The sequence below is a fragment of the Spinacia oleracea genome, chromosome 1 (genome assembly GCF_020520425.1).
Source record: "Spinacia oleracea cultivar Varoflay chromosome 1, BTI_SOV_V1, whole genome shotgun sequence".
NCBI lineage: Eukaryota > Viridiplantae > Streptophyta > Magnoliopsida > Caryophyllales > Amaranthaceae > Spinacia > Spinacia oleracea.
The window spans coordinates 37564976-37586679 of NC_079487.1; the positions used below are offsets into that span (position 1 = coordinate 37564976).

The 21704-nt window shown below is 41.8% G+C and overlaps 1 protein-coding gene across 13 annotated transcripts; it reads right to left on the minus strand.

Moving 5' to 3' along the window:
• Positions 1-10650: 10650 nt before the first annotated feature.
• LOC110804619 (uncharacterized) lies at positions 10651-21492 on the minus strand. Of its 13 annotated transcripts, none has more exons than XM_056835280.1 (11): positions 21351-21490; positions 20719-20754; positions 20398-20466; positions 19907-20014; positions 19578-19602; positions 12286-19194; positions 12042-12200; positions 11638-11955; positions 11406-11546; positions 11226-11333; positions 10651-11147 (listed from the first exon to the last, which is right to left on the minus strand). In XM_056835280.1, exons 6-11 carry the CDS (start codon positions 12436-12438, stop codon positions 10839-10841), a joined length of 1188 nt encoding a protein of 395 aa, XP_056691258.1. In that variant the 5' UTR covers positions 12439-19194; positions 19578-19602; positions 19907-20014; positions 20398-20466; positions 20719-20754; positions 21351-21490; the 3' UTR covers positions 10651-10838. The 13 variants fall into 13 exon arrangements, with proteins under 13 accessions (XP_056691258.1, XP_056691259.1, XP_056691257.1 ...); XM_056835281.1 differs by lacking the exon at positions 20719-20754 and having other exon boundaries at positions 12286-18621; positions 19100-19194; positions 21351-21489; XM_056835279.1 differs by lacking the exon at positions 20719-20754 and having other exon boundaries at positions 12286-18686; positions 19100-19194; positions 21351-21489.
• Between the last annotated feature and the right edge of the window lie 212 nt (positions 21493-21704).

A 21704-nucleotide genomic window follows, 5' to 3' on the forward strand; every position in this document is an offset into this window, starting at 1 on the left:
CTTAGTCAAAGCACTTATATCAATAAGGTGCTTGATAGGTTCAAGATGGCGGACTCCAAGCGAGGCTACCTACCCATGTCTCATGGAATGACTCTAAGCAACACTCGGTGCCCAAAAACACTTGATGAGCGTAGACGAATGAGTGGGATTCCATATGCATCATTGATTGGTTCAATAATGTATGCTATGATATGTACACGCCCGGATGTTGCGTACGCACTCAGTGCTACGAGCAGATACCAGTCAGACCCAGGAGAGGCGCATTGGACTGCTGCCAAGAACATTCTGAAGTACCTGAAAAGGCACAAAGATGACTTCCTGGTCTATGGTGGAGATGATGAATTAATTGTTAAAGGCTATACGGACGCAAGTTTCCAAACCGACAAAGATGATTTCAGATCACAGTCTGGGTTTGTCTTCTGCCTCAACGGAGGAGCAGTAAGCTGGAAAAGTGCTAAGCAAAGCACCATTGCGGATTCTACAACTGAAGCGGAGTACATTGCTGCACATGAAGCAGCAAAGGAAGCTATATGGCTAAGGAAGTTCATAGGAGAACTTGGTGTAGTCCCCTCCATTAAAGGACCAATAGCCCTGTATTGTGATAATAACGGAGCTATTGCACAGGCAAAAGAGCCTAGACACCACCAGAGAGTCAAGCATGTACTTCGTAGATTTCACCTTCTACGAGAGTTCGTTGAAAGAAAAGAAGTCGAGATAAGCAAAATTGGAACTGATGACAACATATCAGATCCATTAACTAAACCTCTGCCGCAAGCGAAGCACAACTCGCACACTGCAGCTATGGGAATCAAGCATATTGGAGAATGGCTTTGATGTCTCTGTTTAATGTTTTAAAGTTTTAGAGTTTAAATCTTTGTAAAACATTATTGGTTAATCATTCACAATAAATGAAAGGAATTCATTTTTCCATTTAATTTGTGGTTTATTAAATGATGAGTCCCTTCAACTTGACGATATATTCAAGATAGACTGTCAGGACCAGTCCTGTGACTAAGAAATGTCTATCAAGTGAACTTGAATGTCAAAGGTTGAAAATGGTCCCTAATCGGAGTTTTCTATAAAATTGGACGCATAGAAAACGTTAGACGATTAGAATGCAAGATGACTAGTAGTTCTGTTTCTTGAACTATGTGGACATGGCAATGTCATAATCATTTGCATAGATACTTACTTTGGGAAGACTAGTATCGGACAAGACCTATGAAACTTTACTGTAAGAAATGAAAGTCTGTCATAAGTAAATTTCATTAAATTATTAGACACTAAATCCTCAATACCTGAGTGATTTGAGATTACTTGTTTGAGAACTGGTTGCTTTGACGTTGACCAACCGTCGCACCGTAAAAGGAGGCTATAAAGGCAACGCTCAGGTAATCACCTATCAAACGAAGTCTAATCTCAAGATCGCAAGATTGGGATTGTCCTCCCATAAATCGGGATGAGATGCTTAAAAGTTGTACAAGGCCACTCGGAGAGCTAGAAACTGTGAAATGCATGGCCGTGCTCGGATGAATCATAGGCTATGATTATCTGTTTATTTGATCAGTTGAACTCTGAAACCGAGGAACACCTCTGGACATAATAAGGATGACAACTCTTACCTTATGTTCAAGAGCAAGCATCGAGCGACAAAGGAATTAGGAAATGCACACTTGTCCCTAAGGACAAGTGGGAGACTGAAGGAAATAATGCCCTTGGTCCAAGTATGCATTCTATGTTAAGTCTAATAAATGCGGTTCAGTATTAATTAACAAGTTAATAATTCAGTGAGATCAAGTGAGCTGAATGCCTAGCTAGAGGCCGCTTCAGTTCAAGTGGAATTAATGATATTAATCCACAGCTTACTCTTGACTGAACCCGTAGGGTCACACAAATAGTACGTAAACGGATCAAGTATTTAATGGCATTAAATACTCCATCTATGAATATTCGGAACCGACGGATCTTGGTTTCAGTGGGAGCTAAGATCGTCACAGGCAAGAAATGAATACTCCGGAAACGATGATATTGCCGGAAACGGAAATATGGATCGTATCGGAAATATGAATATTATCCAAGTCGTAGATGTTGCCGGAAACGGAAACATGGTACGTATCGGAAAATATTATTGGAAATGGAAATATTACCAGAATCGGAAATATTACCGGAAACGGAAATATTGTCAGAATCGGAAATATTACCGGAATCGGAAAATAATTCCGGAAACGGAAATATTAAATATTTGTTCGAAACGGAAATTAATTCCGGAATCGGAAATATTAAATATTGTTCGTATCGGAAATAGATTCCGGAAATGGAAATTTAATCGGAAGCGTATCGTGCGAATTAGCATCGGACGAGGCTTGCCGGACGAAGGCCCAGCACGAAGCCGGGGCCATCGCCCAGCAAGCATGCGTGCCACAAGCCCAGCCAAGGCAGCGGCCAGGCCTACCGCAAGGCAGGCCCAGCGCGCGCCAAGGGCCACGGCTGCGTGGGCCGTGCTGCGCGGGCTGCTGCTCGCACGCGCATGGGCAGCCCTTGTGGCTGCCGTGTGTGTGTGAGTTTGTGCTCATGCGTGATTCCTGAATCTACAAGAGTCAGTGTATGATTAAGTTTCTATTCCTAATTGGATAAATTAATTAAATAGAATTCATGTAGGATTCTAATTCCAATTAATTCGCATCCTACTAGGATTACGATTCCTTTTCCATAACTCTATAAATAAAGGCCTAGGGGTCATAATTTATACACAAGTTTCAAAGTATTCAAAAGTGAGTTTTTTGAGAGAAAATCAAACACACATCTTGCTCAAAAGTGCCGAAATTTTCTAGTACCTTAAGGGCGATTCTAGTTGGTCAATCTTAAGGCGGATCCGGACGTGCTGTGGACTATCTACGGAGGGACGACACTTGGAGTCCTAAAAGACTTGTTCTTGTTCGGTTCGGGCGCAGCTAGGGAGGGCACGCAACAAAGAGTATGCATCTAAATTATGCTATATGATTATGTGTAAATAATATGTTGTCCTGGGTTAATGGTTGTTTCCGCATGATCTATGTAGTGTCATATGTATCATAACCTAACAAGGGCCTGGCTGTGCGATGGCCTCGGCCATGCGTGCAGTCAGCTCTTGTGACGTTGCATGCCTTGGCGAGGCATGGGCCTTGCTCCCATGGGCCTTGCCTTAGCCGATTAACTTGTTTGGTTTTGTTTTTTAATTTTCGGTTGAACAACGATTTTAATTAAATTTAGTTTCGTATTTTAATTTTTCTCGCAATTTAATTTTGATTTTAGTTATTATAATTTACTTTATACTAATTATTTTAATAAATTTAAAACCTTGGTGTAGACACCTACTTTTGTCCCCATTCCCGAAAGGGAAGGTTCCATGATGAAAGCATAAAATCTCCATTTGACAACGCTTCTCCTATAAAATAACGAATCTCAATTCCCCTTTTCATTTCACCCGAAACCTGCTATATATAGAAACCTGCCATTTATGGAAACCTGCTAAAAATAGTAACTACCGTAATGGGTAGTTGTTAAAAGTGGCAAGTCATAAAAGATAGAAACCTGTCAGAATTAGGTGTTGCACTCCAACATAAATCCTAAAGGAGATAGAAATTGCGAGAGAATCCTATTCCTAATACAATTCGAAAATAAGAGTTACGTATTAATTAAAATCCTAACGAGCCTAGAATTCGTAACGAGCCCAGACGCATTCCGTCATAAGGTTAATACGCACTAAAAGACTCAATTAAATGTGAAATACTCCGGATTCTAGGAATCCGAATCTGACTAAGAAACACAGCCCAGATCCTATTTTCAACGCCTGGCTCTGGGCACCGAAATCTTCAGCGCCCAGGCCTGGGCGCTGAAAATACCTGGTACGTGTTTTTTCCTAATTCCTCGTGGATTAGAGTTCTGCAATTCTATCTTTCCACGAACTCTTTTTTATAAATAGGGCCTTAAGTTCGACGTGAAAAGGACACAACACACAATTATTATTCTGAGTATTGACTCTAAACCCCTAAGCCTAAGCCTCACGCTGCAAAACTGATCACGCGTTCTGTCGCAATCGATCCATAAATCGAACAGAACGTATCCCGTCCCATAATTTGAGATTCGTTAAATAAAAGGAGAAATAGCAAAGTCAAAGTGGTTAGTTTTCTGAGAACCGTGACGCACCTCTCAAGGGTGCGTCGTAATGTGTCCCTTTTCCATGGTTTAATTGCTTTCCTCGCCCTTTTATGAACTGTTAAACTAACTAAAATCTGATTGTTCGATCACGCTTAATAAATATGATATTTTTGGGAAATCGGATTATCATGCTAGGTCCCTTAAAACAATCTAAATCAGATAATCGCGCTCGATCTAGTACTATATGTTGCATATTGTTAAAATCAACTCAGATTAGTTTAATAGTTAACGCATGTCCCTTCAATTATTTATGCTGAGCTAGTAAGGATATCCTGCCTCTGGAGTTATCGAAGAGCGAGTACTCCTCTCGGTAGTTACAGTCCCCCGAACCCTCAATCTCTACCCTGCGGGTGTACGTTGAGTGATCCCCACCACAAGGGATCACAAGGGAACCTACGACCGTCGTGGTCAAACATAATTGTACTCCCTTTATGTCACGATAACCGGGTTTTGTCAGTTTTTCTCATTGTCGTTAAAAACTGAATGGCGACTCCTATATTACTAGTCAATTGGGTGTAAACTCACAGGAAATCCAATTACACTTGATTTGACAAAAGGAAGCGTCACACCCACGAGGGACGAGGTCACGCATTAGCCTCGTGCTTTTTCGACCCTCTCACAGTGGCGACTCCACTGGGGAAAGTGAAGGAAATACTCGTGCTTGTAGGTAATCAAAATAGCCGAAGGGTGAAACGATCCTACCCCGCGTTTATTTCCCCATCAAGTTGGGACGACCTGAAAATCAGCATATTAATGTGAACGGACAGAACCGCATAACGAATCTTGGCTCCCTTGGTGTTTCATCTCGGGAGTTGGGACTAAGGATACCCATCGCCAATCGGGGGGTGCATACGCTTCGAATGTTGTCCGCTCGGCACTTTCGCTAGTAGTACACTCGTCCCAAACCCAATCGCTCGTCCACTAGGTCCCTCTCGCCTGCATGCCCCCTTGGCTTGCACTTGCGGGTTGGCCTCTTTAGCGTAATTCGTCTGTCGAAGACACTACCTCGACCGGGGCATGTGTTGGATCTGCGATAGAAGCGGTACCAAGGCAGGCGCAAATAACTACCCATAGAAGCCTATCATAAACTACATGACATGTTATTATTGCCTCATGATGGAATGTTAGTTATGTGTAGCGAAATATATGATTGTGTGTGACAAACCATCCTAGAAAAACCAACGACCTTAAAAATTTCCCAAACATTCATAAACCAATTTTCCAAAGAGTTATACCGAAACACGTGTTCCGCAAACCCGAACGATCGCCACAAAAATAAGCGACGCTCAGGATGGCCTGTAACGAATCCTACAAACGTTGCACAACGCGTAAAGGACGTTATTGGGCAAGCACGCAAAATCGAAGTCTCATAAACAAAGTAGACGCGAACAGAAAACGAGAACCATCCAGGGACGCATTTTCAACGCCCTTGGCTGGGCGCCAGAATTTCTCACGCCCTTCGCTGGGCGCTGAAGTTGCTGCTTGGCCTTCTGGTCAGGCGCAGCAGCCTCGGGGCCTGCGCAAAAGGAAAATACGTAGCACGAAAAAACCGTTCGTAAAAAAAAAATTGCTACGAGGGCGTAAGAAAAAGCACTCGATTCTAGAAGCGACTTAAAAAAAGTAAATAAATAAACAACTCTTTGTGTCGTTGATAGGCCTCCTACGACGACAATGTTCGGCAACAAAACCGAACATGCTAGTAACTATGAATGTCACACGGGCAAAGATTTTCGAAAATATAAAGAGTTCAAAGTGCACACATAGCAGTCCAAATATACTAGTCCGACTTAAGGGTAGTCATAAAATGTCTAAAAACCGACTCATGAAACAAACTAATGTGTCTCCTACTCCACAACAATAATGCAGGGCCCCTGAATACCTACCCGTGATAGCCATCAAGGAGCGCGATGGAAGAAGCATATCCCGAACATCTATACCTAGAGGTCGCACAAACCCAAGAGATGCATGCTCTGGAACACGACCCTTTACGTTCTCAAAGGCCACTCGCCTCAAAGAATCGTGCTATGCCAAAAACGCTCCCCAACTCACATGCTTTCGGGCTATTGTTTGGGTTAGAAAAGAAAAGAGTGAAGAATGAAACAGAAATTAGGGCATTAGCTCTTCAAGATGAATTGTTCGATCCTACTAAATTGATCGCTCCATCACCCTCAAAAGATGACCAAATGCAACGAGGGTGGCGCAAGACTTTCAAATGGACTAATGCTCGTGGGGTGAAGCTCAAGATATCTGCGGGAGAGGGTCCGATATATGAAGAATTAGAGTCTGAATCCGAGTCTGACTCCGAGTCCGAACCTAGCAAAATTGTAACCCCTCCCAAAAATAGTTTAGACCCGGAAATATATACTCCGGGAGATCTTTTTGATGTAATGCTTCATGACTTTAATAAGATGAACAAAACTTTTGAGTATATGCCGCTTAAAAATCCGAGTAATAATGCAGAATGTCTCGCCACTAATGAGCACGAAAAAGAGCCAGAAGAGGAATATACCGAATTAATAAAGGCTGTAAATGAACAAGAACTCAAAACTCCTATAATTGAGGACACATAATCGGTAACTATTGGAACAGAAGAAAATCCTAAAATCATTCAAATTGGCCTCACCTTAACTCCCACTGAAAAGGCCGATCTAATCTCCACTTTGCGGGAATTCGAGGGTGTCTTTGCTTGGTCCTACAAAGACATGCCAGGAATAGATCGAGAAATCGCTGAGCATAAAATTCCGCTAGATCCCAAAATGACGCCAGTAAAACAAAAGCTACGGCGGCTCAAACCAGAGATAGCCTTGAAAATAAAAGAAGAAGTCACTAAACAATTAGACGCCGGCTTCATAAAAGTCTCCAACTACCCAGAATGGGTGGCTAATATTGTCCCTGTAGCTAAAAAAGATGGACGAGTGCGAATGTGCGTAGACTTTCGAGACCTCAACAAAGCCAGTCCCAAAGATGACTTCCCTCTACCTGACATTGACATACTAGTAGACAACACCGCAGAACACGCGCTTCTCTCCTTTATGGACGGGTACGCCGGATATAACCAAATACTTATGGCAGAAGAAGACATGGAAAAAACAACCTTCATTACCCCTTGGGGTACATATTGTTACACTGTAATGCCTTTTGGTTTGAAAAACGCGGGGGCCTCCTATCAAAGAACAGCCACCACGTTACTCCATGACATGATACACAAAGAAATTGAGGTCTATGTAGACGACATGATCGTCAAATCTAAAGACCGGCAAGGTCACCTCCCGGCACTTAGAAAGTTCTTCACCCGAATCTTGAAATATAACATGAGACTAAATCCACAAAAATGTGTGTTCGGGGTAACCTCTGGAAAATTGCTAGGATATGTTGTTAGTACGCGAAGAATCGAGATTGACCCATCCAAGATCAAAGCCATTACCGAAATTCCCCCACCGAAAACTGAAAAACAGATAAGGGGCTTCCTAGGAAAGCTGCAATACATTAGTAGGTTCATTTCCAAGCTTACTATGACTTGCGAGCCAATATTCAAAAAATTAAGAAAAGAAGAAAAGGACGAATGGGATGAACAATGCCAAATTTCCTTCGATAAAATCAAAGAATATCTAAGCAAACCACCCGTCCTTTCCCCGCCTTTGCCCGGGATCCCTTTACGCCTATACCTAACCGTCACGGACACTGCAGCAGGAGCTATGCTCTCACAGTGTGTACATGGATCCGAGCGAGCCATTTACTACTTGAGCAAGAAGTTCATACAGTACGAGACGAGATACACAGAACTTGAGAAAACCTGCCTCGCCCTCGTCTGGGCATCCAAAAAACTCAGACATTACCTGTTGGCCCACACTGTTCATATAGTGTCACAACTAGACCCCTTAAAATATATGTTCGAAAAGCCCGCCCTAAATGGTCGCCTGTCCAGGTGGCTAGTCATGCTCTCAGAATTCGACCTAAAATTCATGCCAGAAAAAACAATCAAAGGAAGAGCGGTAGCCGAGTTCCTGGCCGAGCAAGCCACGAATGAGGAAACCACGGAAGCTTACCTCCTCCCTGACGAGGAACTTCTGATGATACGAGACGACTATTGAACACTATACTTCGATGGCGCGTCCAATCAGAAGGGATGCGGCGTCGGAGTTCTCCTAGTCAGTCCCGAAGGGGCCCATATACCAATTTCCGTCAAACTTGACTTCGAGGCCACAAACAACGCCGCCGAATATGAAGCCTGCATAGTTGGGCTAGAGGTCGCAGTTAGCCTCGGAGTCAAGCATCTACAAGTCTTCGGGGATTCTTCCCTAATAATCAACCATATATCTAAAAGATGGAAGGTCCGAAGCACTAGTCTCTCAAAATATCAAGCTCACTTAGACCAAATAGTCGAGCAATTCGAAAAAATTGAGTATACGTACTTACCAAGAGACGACAACCAATTCGCGGATGCACTAGCAAAGCTAGCCTCAATGCTCAACATCCCGAATGAATGGGACGGAATGAAAGAGCCGGCTTATTGCTGTGCCATAGACTCCGAACCTGAAAACACCGAAGAAGAACCATGGTATACGGACATCCTTCGTTACAAAAAAAATGGGGAATTCCCCACAAACACCTCCCCGCGAGCACAAAAGGCCCTACTCCTCCTCGCTTCACAATATAGCATAATTCTGGGGGAACTGTACAAATACACGCCGAATAAAATCAAGTTACTTTGTGTCCACCAAAACCAAGCCCAAAGACTAATGGAAGAATACCATAACGGCGTGTGCGGACCCCATATGAACGGAAAAATGCTATCCCGAAAAATATCCCGCTCAGGGTACTATTGGACCACTATGGAAACCGATTGCCATCACTTTGTAAAAACTTGCCCAAAATGCCAAATCTTCAGTAACCTTAACCACTTGCCTCCCTCAGAACTATACACCTTCACTTCTCCATGGCCCTTTTCCACCTGGGGTATAGATATAATCGGCAAGGTAACACCAACAGGCGTAGGGGGACACGAGTACGTTTTAGTCGCAATCGATTACTTCACTAAATGGGTAAAGGCAGTCTCCTATGCAAAATTAACGGCCAAACATGTCGCTCGATTCCTAGAAAAGAACATATTCTGTCGATACGGGGTTCCACATGAAATCATAAGTGACCAAGGTTCCCACTTTAGGGCCGAAGTCCAAGACCTGCTCGAAAAATATCATGTCAAACATCATAAATCCTCTCCCTATAGGCCGCAAATGAACGGCGCGGTAGAGGCGGCCAACAAAAATATTAAAGTCATAATCGAAAAAATGGCCGAAAATTATAAGGATTGGCCCAACAAATTACACTTCGCATTATGGGGCTATTGAACCTCAATCCGCACCTCCATTGGAGTAACACCCTACTCCTTGGTATAAGGAATGGAAGAAGTTCAACCGGTCGAGTTGGAAATTCCCTCCCTCCGGATCGTCCTAGAAAGCAAGCTGCCCGAGGCCGATTGGGTTCAAGCTAGGTACGACGAGCTCGTCCTTTTAGACGAACGGAGGTTGAGAGCTTTACATCACGTACAAGTGTATTAAAAGCGCATCGCAAGGCAATTCAACAAAAGAGTCAAACCTCAACATATCAAAGAAGGCGATTTTGTGTTAAAAGAAGTCTGCGCACCTACTACGGACCCTCGAGGAAAATTCCGGCCTAACTGGACAGGACCATATTTTGTAAAGACCATCCTACCTGGCGGAGCAGTCCAACTAGCCGACATAGATGGAGCGGAATTCGCTAACCTCACGAACTTAGACCAATTGAAAAAGTACTATATTTAATAAAATTCAGTCCGGAGTTAAGGCATTTAATAAAACACATTAAGACTCATAAGCAAGCATTCTGCGCATTACTCTAAGCAAACGGCATAAAACTCGATAAAGTAGAAAAGGCGAAGGACAAAACTTCAACGCCCAGGACTGGGCGCTGTTATTTTTCACGCCCAGGCTTGGGCGCCGATATTTCCTTCGCCCTTGAACGGGCGTCATTCTCTCTTGCCACCTATCCTCCCGCTTCTGCAAGTGTTCGTACTCCTTTTTCGGATCATCAAAAGAACCACGAACACTTGGGGGGGAAGCAGATGTGTAATGAACACCCCTTTCAAAAAAAATTCAAAAAATCAAAGCTAGAACTACGTGCGACCTGATTCTGACAAGATACGTAGGCAATCCTTATCAAGGATTCGGTCCAATAAATATTAAAAAATAATAAAGTCATGCAACACATCAAGAAGAAAGGATATTACAAAGGGCACTATACCCCAACCCATGCACGGGCAAGGTCAAATAGAATGAAAACAAAGACACAAGAATTTTCAGGAACAAGCCCAACAAATGAGTATGGCATGAGTCGGCAAAAAGCGAAAAATAGTAAACATGCATATGTAATACCCCAAGTAGTCGGCTAGTCTAAAAATATGTGTGCACTCTTGTATGAACTCATTATTTTTATGGAATTCTTTCTCTTTTCAAAATTCGTCGTTGGTTTAGAAAGCTAATATTGTTATAATATGTTGAGGCAAAGCCCATGGAAGGCTCAAAACATTCTTGCACCTTCGCAAAAAATAAAATATATATACATGCGGAATACAAGAATGAATATATACAAAACAGGAGGCAAGCCTAAGACTCGTCATCGGCTTCATGTCTCCAAGCCTCGCCGGTCCATCCACTCCACTCCCCGTGGTATGAGGACCCCCAGCCAGAATCACCCCAAAAATGAGGTTGTGGCTGCAACTCGGGGTTAGGCTCTCGAGCCACCGACACGGAACGTCGCCTGCGCTCCGGCTCGGACCTCTCCCCGGAAGAACTCGTCCCCACATCGGAACGGCGATGCCGCAGGGGCGAGCGTCGTGCCCTCTCTCTCTCCTCACGACCGCGTCCCCCACCCGAGGGACCTGCGTCGTCGGCCCCGGCTCGTCCAGCCCCCGTCTGCAAAAACAAAAAGGAGGGTGAGTAACGGAAAACCAAACAAAAGGTACAGATCAAAAGAAAAAGAGGGCACATTACCCGAGTGGAGTGGGGGCTCCTGCAAGAAAGTGCAGATCGGGCCCGAACCAACGCGGACTTCAACCGGTTGATCACTCCCACCATCGCGTTGGCCGTACGGGCCGGAACCTGAAACAGGAATGTTAGTAACAAAAGAAAAAAGAAAAATATAAGAAGAGTGCACAAATAAAAGGTGCATACCGCCTGTACTTCCTCAGGGAGCGGAGCATGGAAAACCCGGTCTTCCGGGAAAGTCTCCACAATCTCGGATCCACTCTCTCCGGTATACGAGATCTGAGCATCGGGAAGCACCCATCCCCCTAACGAAGGGTCAGGATACTCCTGCACAAAACACAATAAACATAAATACATAAAGCACGAGCATGAAAACCCTAACAAAAAGAAATCAGTACAAAAAGAGAGAGCAACTCACAACGCCAGGCTCCGGGAGACGAAGGGAATCCTGGACAAACTGATAATAGCTAGCTCCCGCTATCACCAACTCCGTCGCCGGCACACCAGTCCTCGAGTAGACCCTACACGACTCGCCTATCGAACGAGTAGACAGCATGGTCGCAGGTGAAGGCTTAGGCACCGAAAAAGCCCCGACCGTCTGCATACGTACCCGCTCTCCCAGGTACCAGACAGGGTCGCGGCGGCCAACAAACAAGACCCGCATCTGGCTCAGGGCATAGCTATCCCTGACCGAAGCATAAGTACCCCTAAAGGAGAGCCATGGGGTCCAAACCACCTGTTTCGTACGGACACGGTCAGATCTCGCACATAGAAAATAAAAGAAAAATGACGAAATACGAGATAGAGGATAAGATTCTGTACATGCTCAGGGTTCCCGTCCCGAATGAGGTCCCACACGGTATCGGGCGGTGGACGCGCAGTCAGCTTCTTCTTCCAACCCCAACGACGACCGGCAGGGTACTCCAAAGGCCTCTGCCCCTTTCGGGGAGCCAGCCAAGGCAAGTGCTCAAAAGCCCACAGCTATAAAAGGAAAAGACAATGATACGTCAAAAAAAAAGAGGGGCCCGGTAAAGGCGAGAAAACAAAAGAAAGGCTAGGCACATACCTCGATCAAACGCGGCACTCCCGCCAATGTAATGACAAAGTGACGTCTACACGGGTCCAAGTCGCGCACCGCCAAACTCAACTGGCCGACGAGCGTCGCGTAGCCCAAATCGCCCCAGCGATAGTCACCCAGCGTAGACACGTCCTCCACCATGCCTATCTACCTCGGGTCAAAGGTGTCAGTCGGACCCGATAGAAAAGTGGAAGTAATAAAATGGAGGTAGAACAGTCGGGCCTGTCTCGAAGACGACTCCTCCACCCCATGCTCCAGGGCCCACATCAGGTCAGCAAAAGGTATCCCACGAGGCTGGTACGAAGGCAATCTCATGCCCATCCACGAGCCCAGGAGCCTGGTACCCTCAGCAACGGTCGGCGGTGGGCCATCCGACCCCAGGCGAACGGGGTTCCCTGTAAAGGTCAAGCCCGTCAAAGCCGTGTAGTACTCAGGAGTGATCGTCATCTCACCCCAAGGAAAATGGAATGTGTTGGTGGTATCCCACCACCACATGAGCGACCGCAAAAAGGACAGGGAGATGTTAAGCCGCAGTATCTCCCAGAAGGTCTCGACCACCGGAAAAAGTGAGCTCGCCCTCACCAAAGCCTGGGCATCCGAGCTCAGGAAACCAAAAATAGTCTCGCTCGTCGCTGCACCGTAGCCGCGAACCGTAGTGTCCCTCCTCGCGTGAAGGCGGGTAGTCACGTGGTGCTCTAGGTCGTAGTGCAGGTCTAGACCGTCGTAGAACTTAGGACCCACCCATAGGGGTCCCGCGCCAGTAGACTGACGCGTCATGCCACGCTCCTCGTGGCCACCAGAAGGAGGAGATAACTCGTCAGACATGCTGATCAACGATACAACAAGGCATTATACCTTTAACAAAAATTGGCACTCACACCAATCACTAAAAAGTGCATTCCGCTCATAAAATGGAGTCATACAATTTTTGTTCCCTAAAACCATGGTACTAAGTTCATATTGAGCAAAAATTCCCTAAATAGAAAAATTATTATTAACTCCAACAAAATCAAAATTCTTCCATGATTTGTCATTCATGAATTGTGAGGAACGCAAGCAATATACCAAAAACACCTACATTGTAAGAAAACACTAGAGTCGTAGGTATACTTGGGGGCTAGTATAAAAATGCCCAAATTCAACAAGAATCAACATACTTGCGAAAATTAACATGCACAAACTAATTAACATGTTATGTAGAACATTTCCAACTATCTAATTGAAGGAAAGGGGCACAAAATAAAAAACCCTCAAATCAATTTCATGCATAAAAATACTTGACAAAAATACTGAAATTGACAAAAAAAATCTCAAAATTACTGAAAATTACTTACATTGGGAAGATTAGGAAGTGATTTGGAGTAGAACTCGTGAAGAAAAGTGAAGAAAACGAGCAAAAATAAGTAGAATGAAATGGAGAGTAAGAACGAAAATGGCGGAAATGAGAAGAAGAACAAGACGGTCGCGTCTTTTAAAGACCGTTCTCCCCTTCGCATTTTCAACGCCCAACACCGGGCGTTAGAAATTCTCGCGCCCAGAGCTGGGCGCGGAAAGTGCTTCCCAGACAGCGAATATTCGCTGTCGGGCACGCGCAATCCCCTATTTGTGTAAAATATCCGTTATCTTGATATTTCTTTCCCAAAAACGGTATTTTGCAATATCGTTAACAAAAAATATACACAGTGTGGACCCACTTATAGGACACACCTAATCAGGAAATATTGCGACCCACCAACAGGTTGTAATCACAAAAGCCCTTCTACATAGGCAAAATAAAGAAAGTAAGAAATTCAAAATGGGCTCGCCCACCCTCAGCGGGCGGGGTCTGCGTCACTAGCCGCGCAGGTCCTCAATTTTCGAAAAATAGAATCTTCAAAAACAAAATGAAACAGCCTCGCCATCTTCAGCCGGCGGGGTCTACGGCGCAAACCACGTAGGTCCTTATTTTCAAAAATAAACACAAACAAATTTCAAAGCAGATTCGTCCACTCCTATCGGACGGGGTGTCCACCCTTAGGGGACAGGCTCGCCATCTTTAGCCGGCGGGGTCTGCGTCACTAACCGCGCAGGTCCTTAGTCGCTGCAGCGATAACTCTTTCTGGTTTTCCGTTTTTCCCAAAAACGATGTGAGTAGCTTTTGGTTTTCTGTTTTTCCAAAAAAGAACGATGTGAGTAGTTTTCCTGTTTTCCAAAATTTAAAAGATTGGTTTTCCATTTTTCCAAAAAAGAACGATGTGCTGGATTTTCCTTCGTTTTACGTCCCATAAAAACAAGGGGATTTTTCTCGTTAACTAACCCTGAAAATGAGAATCTTTAAAAACATTTTTACTTGGTGATTGGGCTTGGCCAGGCCCAATTACACTTTATAGCTTTGATTTCGAAAACATCTGTAGCTACTCCCAATGACAAAGTGAGGGAGTTTTTGCGCACCTTTAGATCCTTCCAATGACAAAGTGAGGAAGTTTCTATATTATCCGTTGACAAATCCCAATGACACGTGAGGGATATGTCGACACTCCAAGTGATGACCCTTAAGTCAAATGTTATCACTCGGGGGCTCGTGAGACCCTCGCAAAAGCAGGTCACCATGACTTGTGCGACGCACTCCGTCTAATACTTTGACCATCGTCTTACTCCAAGACTCAGTCAAAGTGGGGGCTAACTGTAGACACCTACTTTTGTCCCCATTCCCGAAAGGGAAGGTTCGATGATGAAAGCATAAAATCTCCATTTGACAACGCATCTCCTATAAAATAACGAATCTCAATTCCCCTTTTCATTTCACCCGAAACCTGCTATTTATAGAAACCTGCTATTTATGGAAACCTGCTAAAAATAGTAACTGCCGTAATGGGTAGTTGTTAAAAGTGGCAAGTCATAAAAGATAGAAACTTGTCAGAATTAGGTGTTGCACTCCAACATAAATCCTAAATGAGATAGAAATTGCGAGAGAATCCTATTCCTAATACAATTCGAAAATAAGAGTTACGTATTAATTAAAGTCCTAATGAGCCTAGAGTTCGTAACGGGCCCAGACGCATTCCGTCATAAAGTTAATACGCACTAAAAGACTCAATTAAATCTCAAATACTCCGGATTCGAGGAATCTGAATCTGACTAAGAAAAACAGCCCAGCTCCTATTTTCAACGCCTGGCTCTGGGCGCCGAAATCTTCGGCGCCCAGGCCTGGGCGCTGAAAATACCTGGTACGTGTTTTTTCCTAATTCCTCGTGGATTAGAGTTCTGCAATTCTATCTTTCCACGAACTCTTTTCTATAAATAGGGCCTTAAGTTCGACGTGAAAAGGACACAACACACAATTATTATTCTGAGTATTGACTCTAAACCCCTAAGCATAAGCCTCATGCTGCAAAACTGATCACGCGTTCTGTCGCAATCGATCCATAAATCGAACAGAACGTATCCCGTCCCATAATTTGAGATTCGTTAAATAAAAGGAGAAATAGCAAAGTCAAAGTGGTTAGTTTTCTGAGAACCGTGACACACCTCTCAAGGGTGCGTCGTAATGTGTCCCTTTTCCATGGTTTAATTGCTTTCCTCGCCCTTTTATGAACTGTTAAACTAACTAAAATCTGATTGTTCGATCACGCTTAATAAATATGATATTTTTGGGAAATCGGATTATCATGCTAGGTCCCTTAAAACAATCTAAATCAGATAATCGCGCTCGATCTAGTACTATATGTTGCATATTGTTAAAATCAACTCAGATTAGTTTAATAGTTAACGCATGTCCCTTCAATTATTTATGCTGAGCTAGTAAGGATATCCTGCCTCTGGAGTTATCGAAGAGCGAGTACTCCTCTCGGTAGTTACAGTCCCCCGAACCCTCAATCTCTACCCTGCGGGTGTACGTTGAGCGATCCCCACCACCAGGGATCACAAGGGAACCTACGGCCGTCGTGGTCAAACATAATTGCACTCCCTTTATGTCACGATAACCGGGGTTTGTCAGTTTATCTCATTGTCGTTAAAAACTGAATGGCGACTCCTATATTACTAGTCAATTGGGTGTAAACTCATAGGAAATCCAATTACACTTGATTTGACAAAAAGAAGCGTCACACCCACGAGGGACGAGGTCACGCATTAGCCTCGTGCTTTTTCGACCCCCTCACACTTGGTAACACTACAAGAAAATTTACATATAGGGGCAACACCTTGAGGCAAATAATTAATTTTAGCCTCTAAAAGTGTCTTTTAGCATTAGTTAATTATGGTAGCCTCTTAAAATTATTTTTAGTGTCGGAGAAATTTAGGTTGCCCCTAAAAGTACTTTTTAACATCAATAAAATAATGGTTGCCTCTAAAATATTTTTTTAACATCAACAAATTTAAGTTGCCCCAAAAATTACATTTTAGCATTAGTGAATTAATAGTTTCCTCTAAAATATTTTTTTAGCATCAATGAAATTTAAGTTGCCCCTAAAAAGTATTTTTTAGCACTAATGAAATAACGGTTGCCTCTAAAACTTCTTTTTTTTGCATCAGTGAAATTTATGTTGCCCCTAAAAATATTTTTTGGCATTAATGAAATAATGGTTGCCTCTAAAACTTCTTTTAGCATCAGTTAAATTTTAGTTGCCCCTAAAATGTACTTTTTAACATTGACGAAATAATGGTTGCCTCATAAACCATTTTTTTCACATCAATGAAATTTAAGTTGCCCCTAAAAATTACATTTTTGCATTAAGAAAAAATGGTTGCATCTAAATTTTTTTTTTAGCATCAGTGAAATAAAAGTTGCCCCGAATTTTTTGTTTTTAGCGTTAATGAAGTAATGGTGCCATCTAAAACTTTATTTAGCATCAATGAAATTTAAGTTGCTCCTAAAAAGTACTCACTATTACAAAGAATGGAATAAAGAACGGTTGAAATAGGCTTTATAGATTGCCTGAGGGCCGTTCTTCTACTAAGTGATGCCTATAGTATATAGAACGGTTGAAGTATATGTTTTATACACATATTTATAGAGGACAATGTCTCAATAAACCGCCCGCTATTCCCTTCCTCAAATCAGAAAATATAAAAGGAATAAGTTATGTATTTATTAAAATAGGGGACGGTTGCTAAGACAACCGTCCTCTATTCTTCCTCTTTTACATTAAGATGAAGGATGGTTTCAAAGATAATTGTATTATATTCTTCCTCTTTTACATAAACATAAAGGAGGGGTTTTTTAGATAAACTTCCTCTATTCACCCCCCTCTCTCCCCTTTAATTATATACATAGGGAGAGGATATATAAAAATTAAATATATTATATATTAGATAAATAAACATTAATACATTTGTTCTACAACGATATTGTGTAGGACCATTGTGTGAATCATTCAAGTTTATTATTTATTTTAGGAAAATTTGTCAGAAATGACCTTTTAAAACACAAAAATTGTGAGAAAGGACCTTTTAAAAAAAAGTTGGCCCAATTGAATTTTTTTGTTGTGAATAAGGACCATAAGCCATATTCCGGTGGTCAACGACTGTTTTCCGGCATTGACCATCACGTGACACGCACCTGTATAACATTTTTTTTTAAAAGTTTCCCTCCAAGTTTCCCCCACCCCCAACTAACTTATTCAGTTCTTAAAAAAAAAATCGATTTTCTCTCTCCTGCTCTGCTGCTCCTCCACCATTTTCTTCTTCCTTCCAACCACGAATTTCTTCTCCCCAGTTGAAATCAACCAAATTCGCGCAACCCAATTGCTTGTCGGTCCTTTTCGTACGAGATAACACTAAAAGCCCTAATTTTTTTCCTCAAATTTCTCCAATTTTTTGGTTCTTGAAATTAGGGTTCTTAGTGTTACCTAATTTCAAGAATCGATTTTTTTTTTTAAGATCTGAATAAGTTAGGTGGGGGGTGGGGGAAACATGGAAGGAAACTTTAAAAAAAATTGTAAAAATTTAAGACACGTGCATGTCACGTGATGGTCAACGCCGGGATGGTCAACGCCGGAAAACAGCCGTTGACCACCGGAATATGGCTTATGGTCCTTATTCACAACAAAAAAACCCAATTGGGCCTTCTTTCACAACTTTTTTTTAAAAGATCATTTTTCACAATTTTGTGTTTTAAAAGGTCCTTTATGACAAATTTTCTTTTATTTTAATACACAAAATTACAATGTCAACTCAAATTAGAAAGGGAATAAATAACATCCAAGTATCTCTTAACTAGTTGACTGACATGCCATTCCACAAAAGAAAAGCAATACAAACCAACCGGGGGATCTCTGTGCCAAGTTTGGTAGGTCATAGTAGTAGTAGAACGATCCATCATATGAATCCAACTAGGCCCTCCATCTTGTACATCAACAATTGATACAAATACCTTAGTCAGCTTCATTGACCGCATTCGGCACGTTTCTCTCATGAGACAAAGAGAACCATGGAATATGACCAAAAATGAATTAGCAAATCAGGGAGGACAAAAAAATCTTTTAAGAAATTACAATTGAAGAGAAGTACTGATTAAAGAAAGCTAATATAGGAATTTTGCATGACATCCTTCCACTAAACTCTCTCATTTGAGCCTTTGAGGTATAACTCAAGAAACCAAGAACTATTGTATGCTTATCAGTACATTTAAAGTCTATAACTACATACAAAAGACTATGTTTTCGAATAGAACTCATGTAAGATGTAAGCATTTGTGGAAGGACAAGTATTATATTCAACAACAGAAAAAAATAAGTGAAGACCGGATCTAACGAATAAACTAAAGTCATAAAACAGTCACTGGAACTAAACAGAAAGACTAATACAAAATCAGAATGTGTACCTTAGACAGTAGACTGAAGCCACTGAAACTGATGTGCACAACTAGCAGGTTGTTTTGTGCAGGGGCTTCGATCTGCATTCATGCTAGACGCCAATCTGTACCATGCACGACTACAAGATCAGAATCATCAAATCAGCAGTATGCAAAACTCTTGTCAGTAGGCTATGGCTGCTTCATATGTTATATAGAGGCCTAAGGATGCTACTTTACTACGTCGTTACATTATTGCATGAAACCAAACTTTGAATTGGCCTTACCGCAAAAAAAATTTCATTCTCCTACTAATTGATACTTAAATAGATTTTCATTACACAGTGATTTGTTCTGGGGATAAAATTTGTGACAAATTATGTCAACTAAATCAATATTGAAGAAAACATGTAATATTGGTTTTTATGTTGTAAATGGACTCCAGGACTGTCACATAAAAAATAAACAACAAAAAGGGAATAAGGTAGAGTTAGAGTTAGAAGAATACCCTGCACCTATACGGGCTAACTCAACTGCAAATAAGCAGTAAAATAGAATTAGTTCTTCTGTCAAATAATGCAGACATATCGTCGCTAAAGGTATGAAGTTTATAAATTTGTACAAAAATGATGATCAGAAAAAACAATAAAGTTCCAGATCAGTGGCGGAACAGATAAGCTCTAAGTTGTTCTCAAGTCTTCACCAATTGGTTAAAGACTTTAATACTGGAACGAGTTAATGATCTAGATTTACAATAAAAGTGAATATACTCTGAAGGGAGGGAGAAAGGAGATGTCATTGATATAAGTAACAGGACACATTTTGCTGGCCACTAACCAGAATGCCAAGCATTACGGACTTCCTGCTGCTTGCTTGTTTTGGATTACGAACTTCTTGCAGCTTGCTTGTTTCTAGTGTTGTGAGAAACATCAAAAAGAAAAATGTCTGATATGTAGGTTAAGGATTCTTGTAACAATTTTTAAGCACTTGGAAATTTTATTTACATAAAAATCTGTACTTGGATTATTCAAAACATAACAACACATGTTATTTATAACAGACAACAGAGATATAGCTTGCTTTCCAAGAAGTATTATGAACTTGTTTGTTTCTCTTTTCAGTAAGACACAATTTCAGACAGCTATCTTTGACAACTGCACTGAAATTCCAAGAACTATTACTGCACTCCAATATCTACCAGGAAAAGTGTGATGTTTTAATTGACTAGTTGATAATATTGCAGCCTGCAAGAATGTATCTAACTCTACACAAATAATCAGTCATAGTCAACCCAGGTTATTCTGTATGCTAATGTTACAAAACGATACGAAGCATCCAAAGCTGATCTGAAGAACCCCAACGGTTTATATGCAGTATGACCTCCAATTCCAGAAGTCCTAAGAACCGCATGAAAACAGAAAGACAGTCAGCATAAAGGCTTTATCCAAATTGTCACTTATATCAATCTAGATTAGATAAATTCCTTAAACATTGAAGTTATCATTCTGGAGTGCTTTCAAAATCAACATCTGTAGTTATATGAATGCTTAGTAGAATATGGTTTTCATCTACAACAGCTCAAAGAAGATTTCCATCAAATTTATAGCTCATAGGAGTTATAGATAACCTAGCAACAGTATAATACTCACAGTAAGCAAAGGTTGGCTGGAAGCAGCAGGACACTCCTAAGCAAGCATCATATCAAATGTTAAACGGCGGAATTTTTTATCAGTCAAATAACTAGTCACTTGCATAGAGAGGAAAGTGCTCTCAAGCAACAGTACTCCAGAGAATGTGCAGCAGGTCATTATGATATATGTGAATGTATAGCATTAAAAACAAAGATTATTCGGTTAGCTAGCTCTTCATATGATAAGGTGTAATCAATAGAGAGCCAGGGACAACATTTTCACCGCAAAACACCGGCACAGAATAATACACATCAAAACAGCAGTACGCAAACCTCAAAACTAGCAGAATCACAGTAAGTTACATTGTTTAACTGCCTATAAAGGTGTTCAATTTCTACAGTTAAGTGGCATATTAGATCTGATGAAGCACAAATAAAAGAAAATATGAACAAGCTAGTACCATTAAAATAAAATAAAAACATGTAAAAGTAGGTAGATTAATCATAATCCCCTTAAAAAAAGATAGATCAAACACAGGAGACTAACCAAACTATTATCAGCATATTCAAACCCTAGAAATTACATGAACCGAAACAAATGTGAGAAAAGCGAAAAATTAGATACATTAATCAAAGATACCAGAAGAATACCTCAGCAGAGACGTGGTGGCCGCTAATCAAATCGTTGATTGATCTTCTTCATTGGGGTAGGACAGTTATCAAAAGAGGGGAAATTGAGGAAGAGTGGAGAAGAGTGAGGATGTGGCTCGGGATGGTGCGGGTACCGAAAATTTTTGGTGCTCAATAAATGCTTTAACTCCCGCATTGATGACGATTTTATTTTTTTGAGGGAATTTCGCGTTGATGAAATTGCTCCATTGTAATTGACTAATCATTAACTAGTATTTAAAAAACACAATCACTACCAATTCAAAGCCACGTGGCTACCTTCCAAAAAAGAAACACAACTCCACATGGCTTACCCCATAAATCCAAACAAGCAGG

Excerpts from the sequence above, each read along its gene's own strand:
- LOC110804619 (XM_056835291.1), bottom strand. The coding sequence starts at position 12,438 with ATGGTGGAGGACGTGTCTACGCTGGGTGACTATCGCTGGGGCGATTTG. Across the intron at positions 12,201-12,285 it reads GAGTGCCGCGTTTGATCGAG|CTGTGGGCTTTTGAGCACTT; the intron begins GTATGTGCCTAG and ends TTCCTTTTATAG. Across the intron at positions 11,334-11,405 it reads TCCCTGAGGAAGTACAGGCG|GTTCCGGCCCGTACGGCCAA; the intron begins GTATGCACCTTT and ends TTCCTGTTTCAG.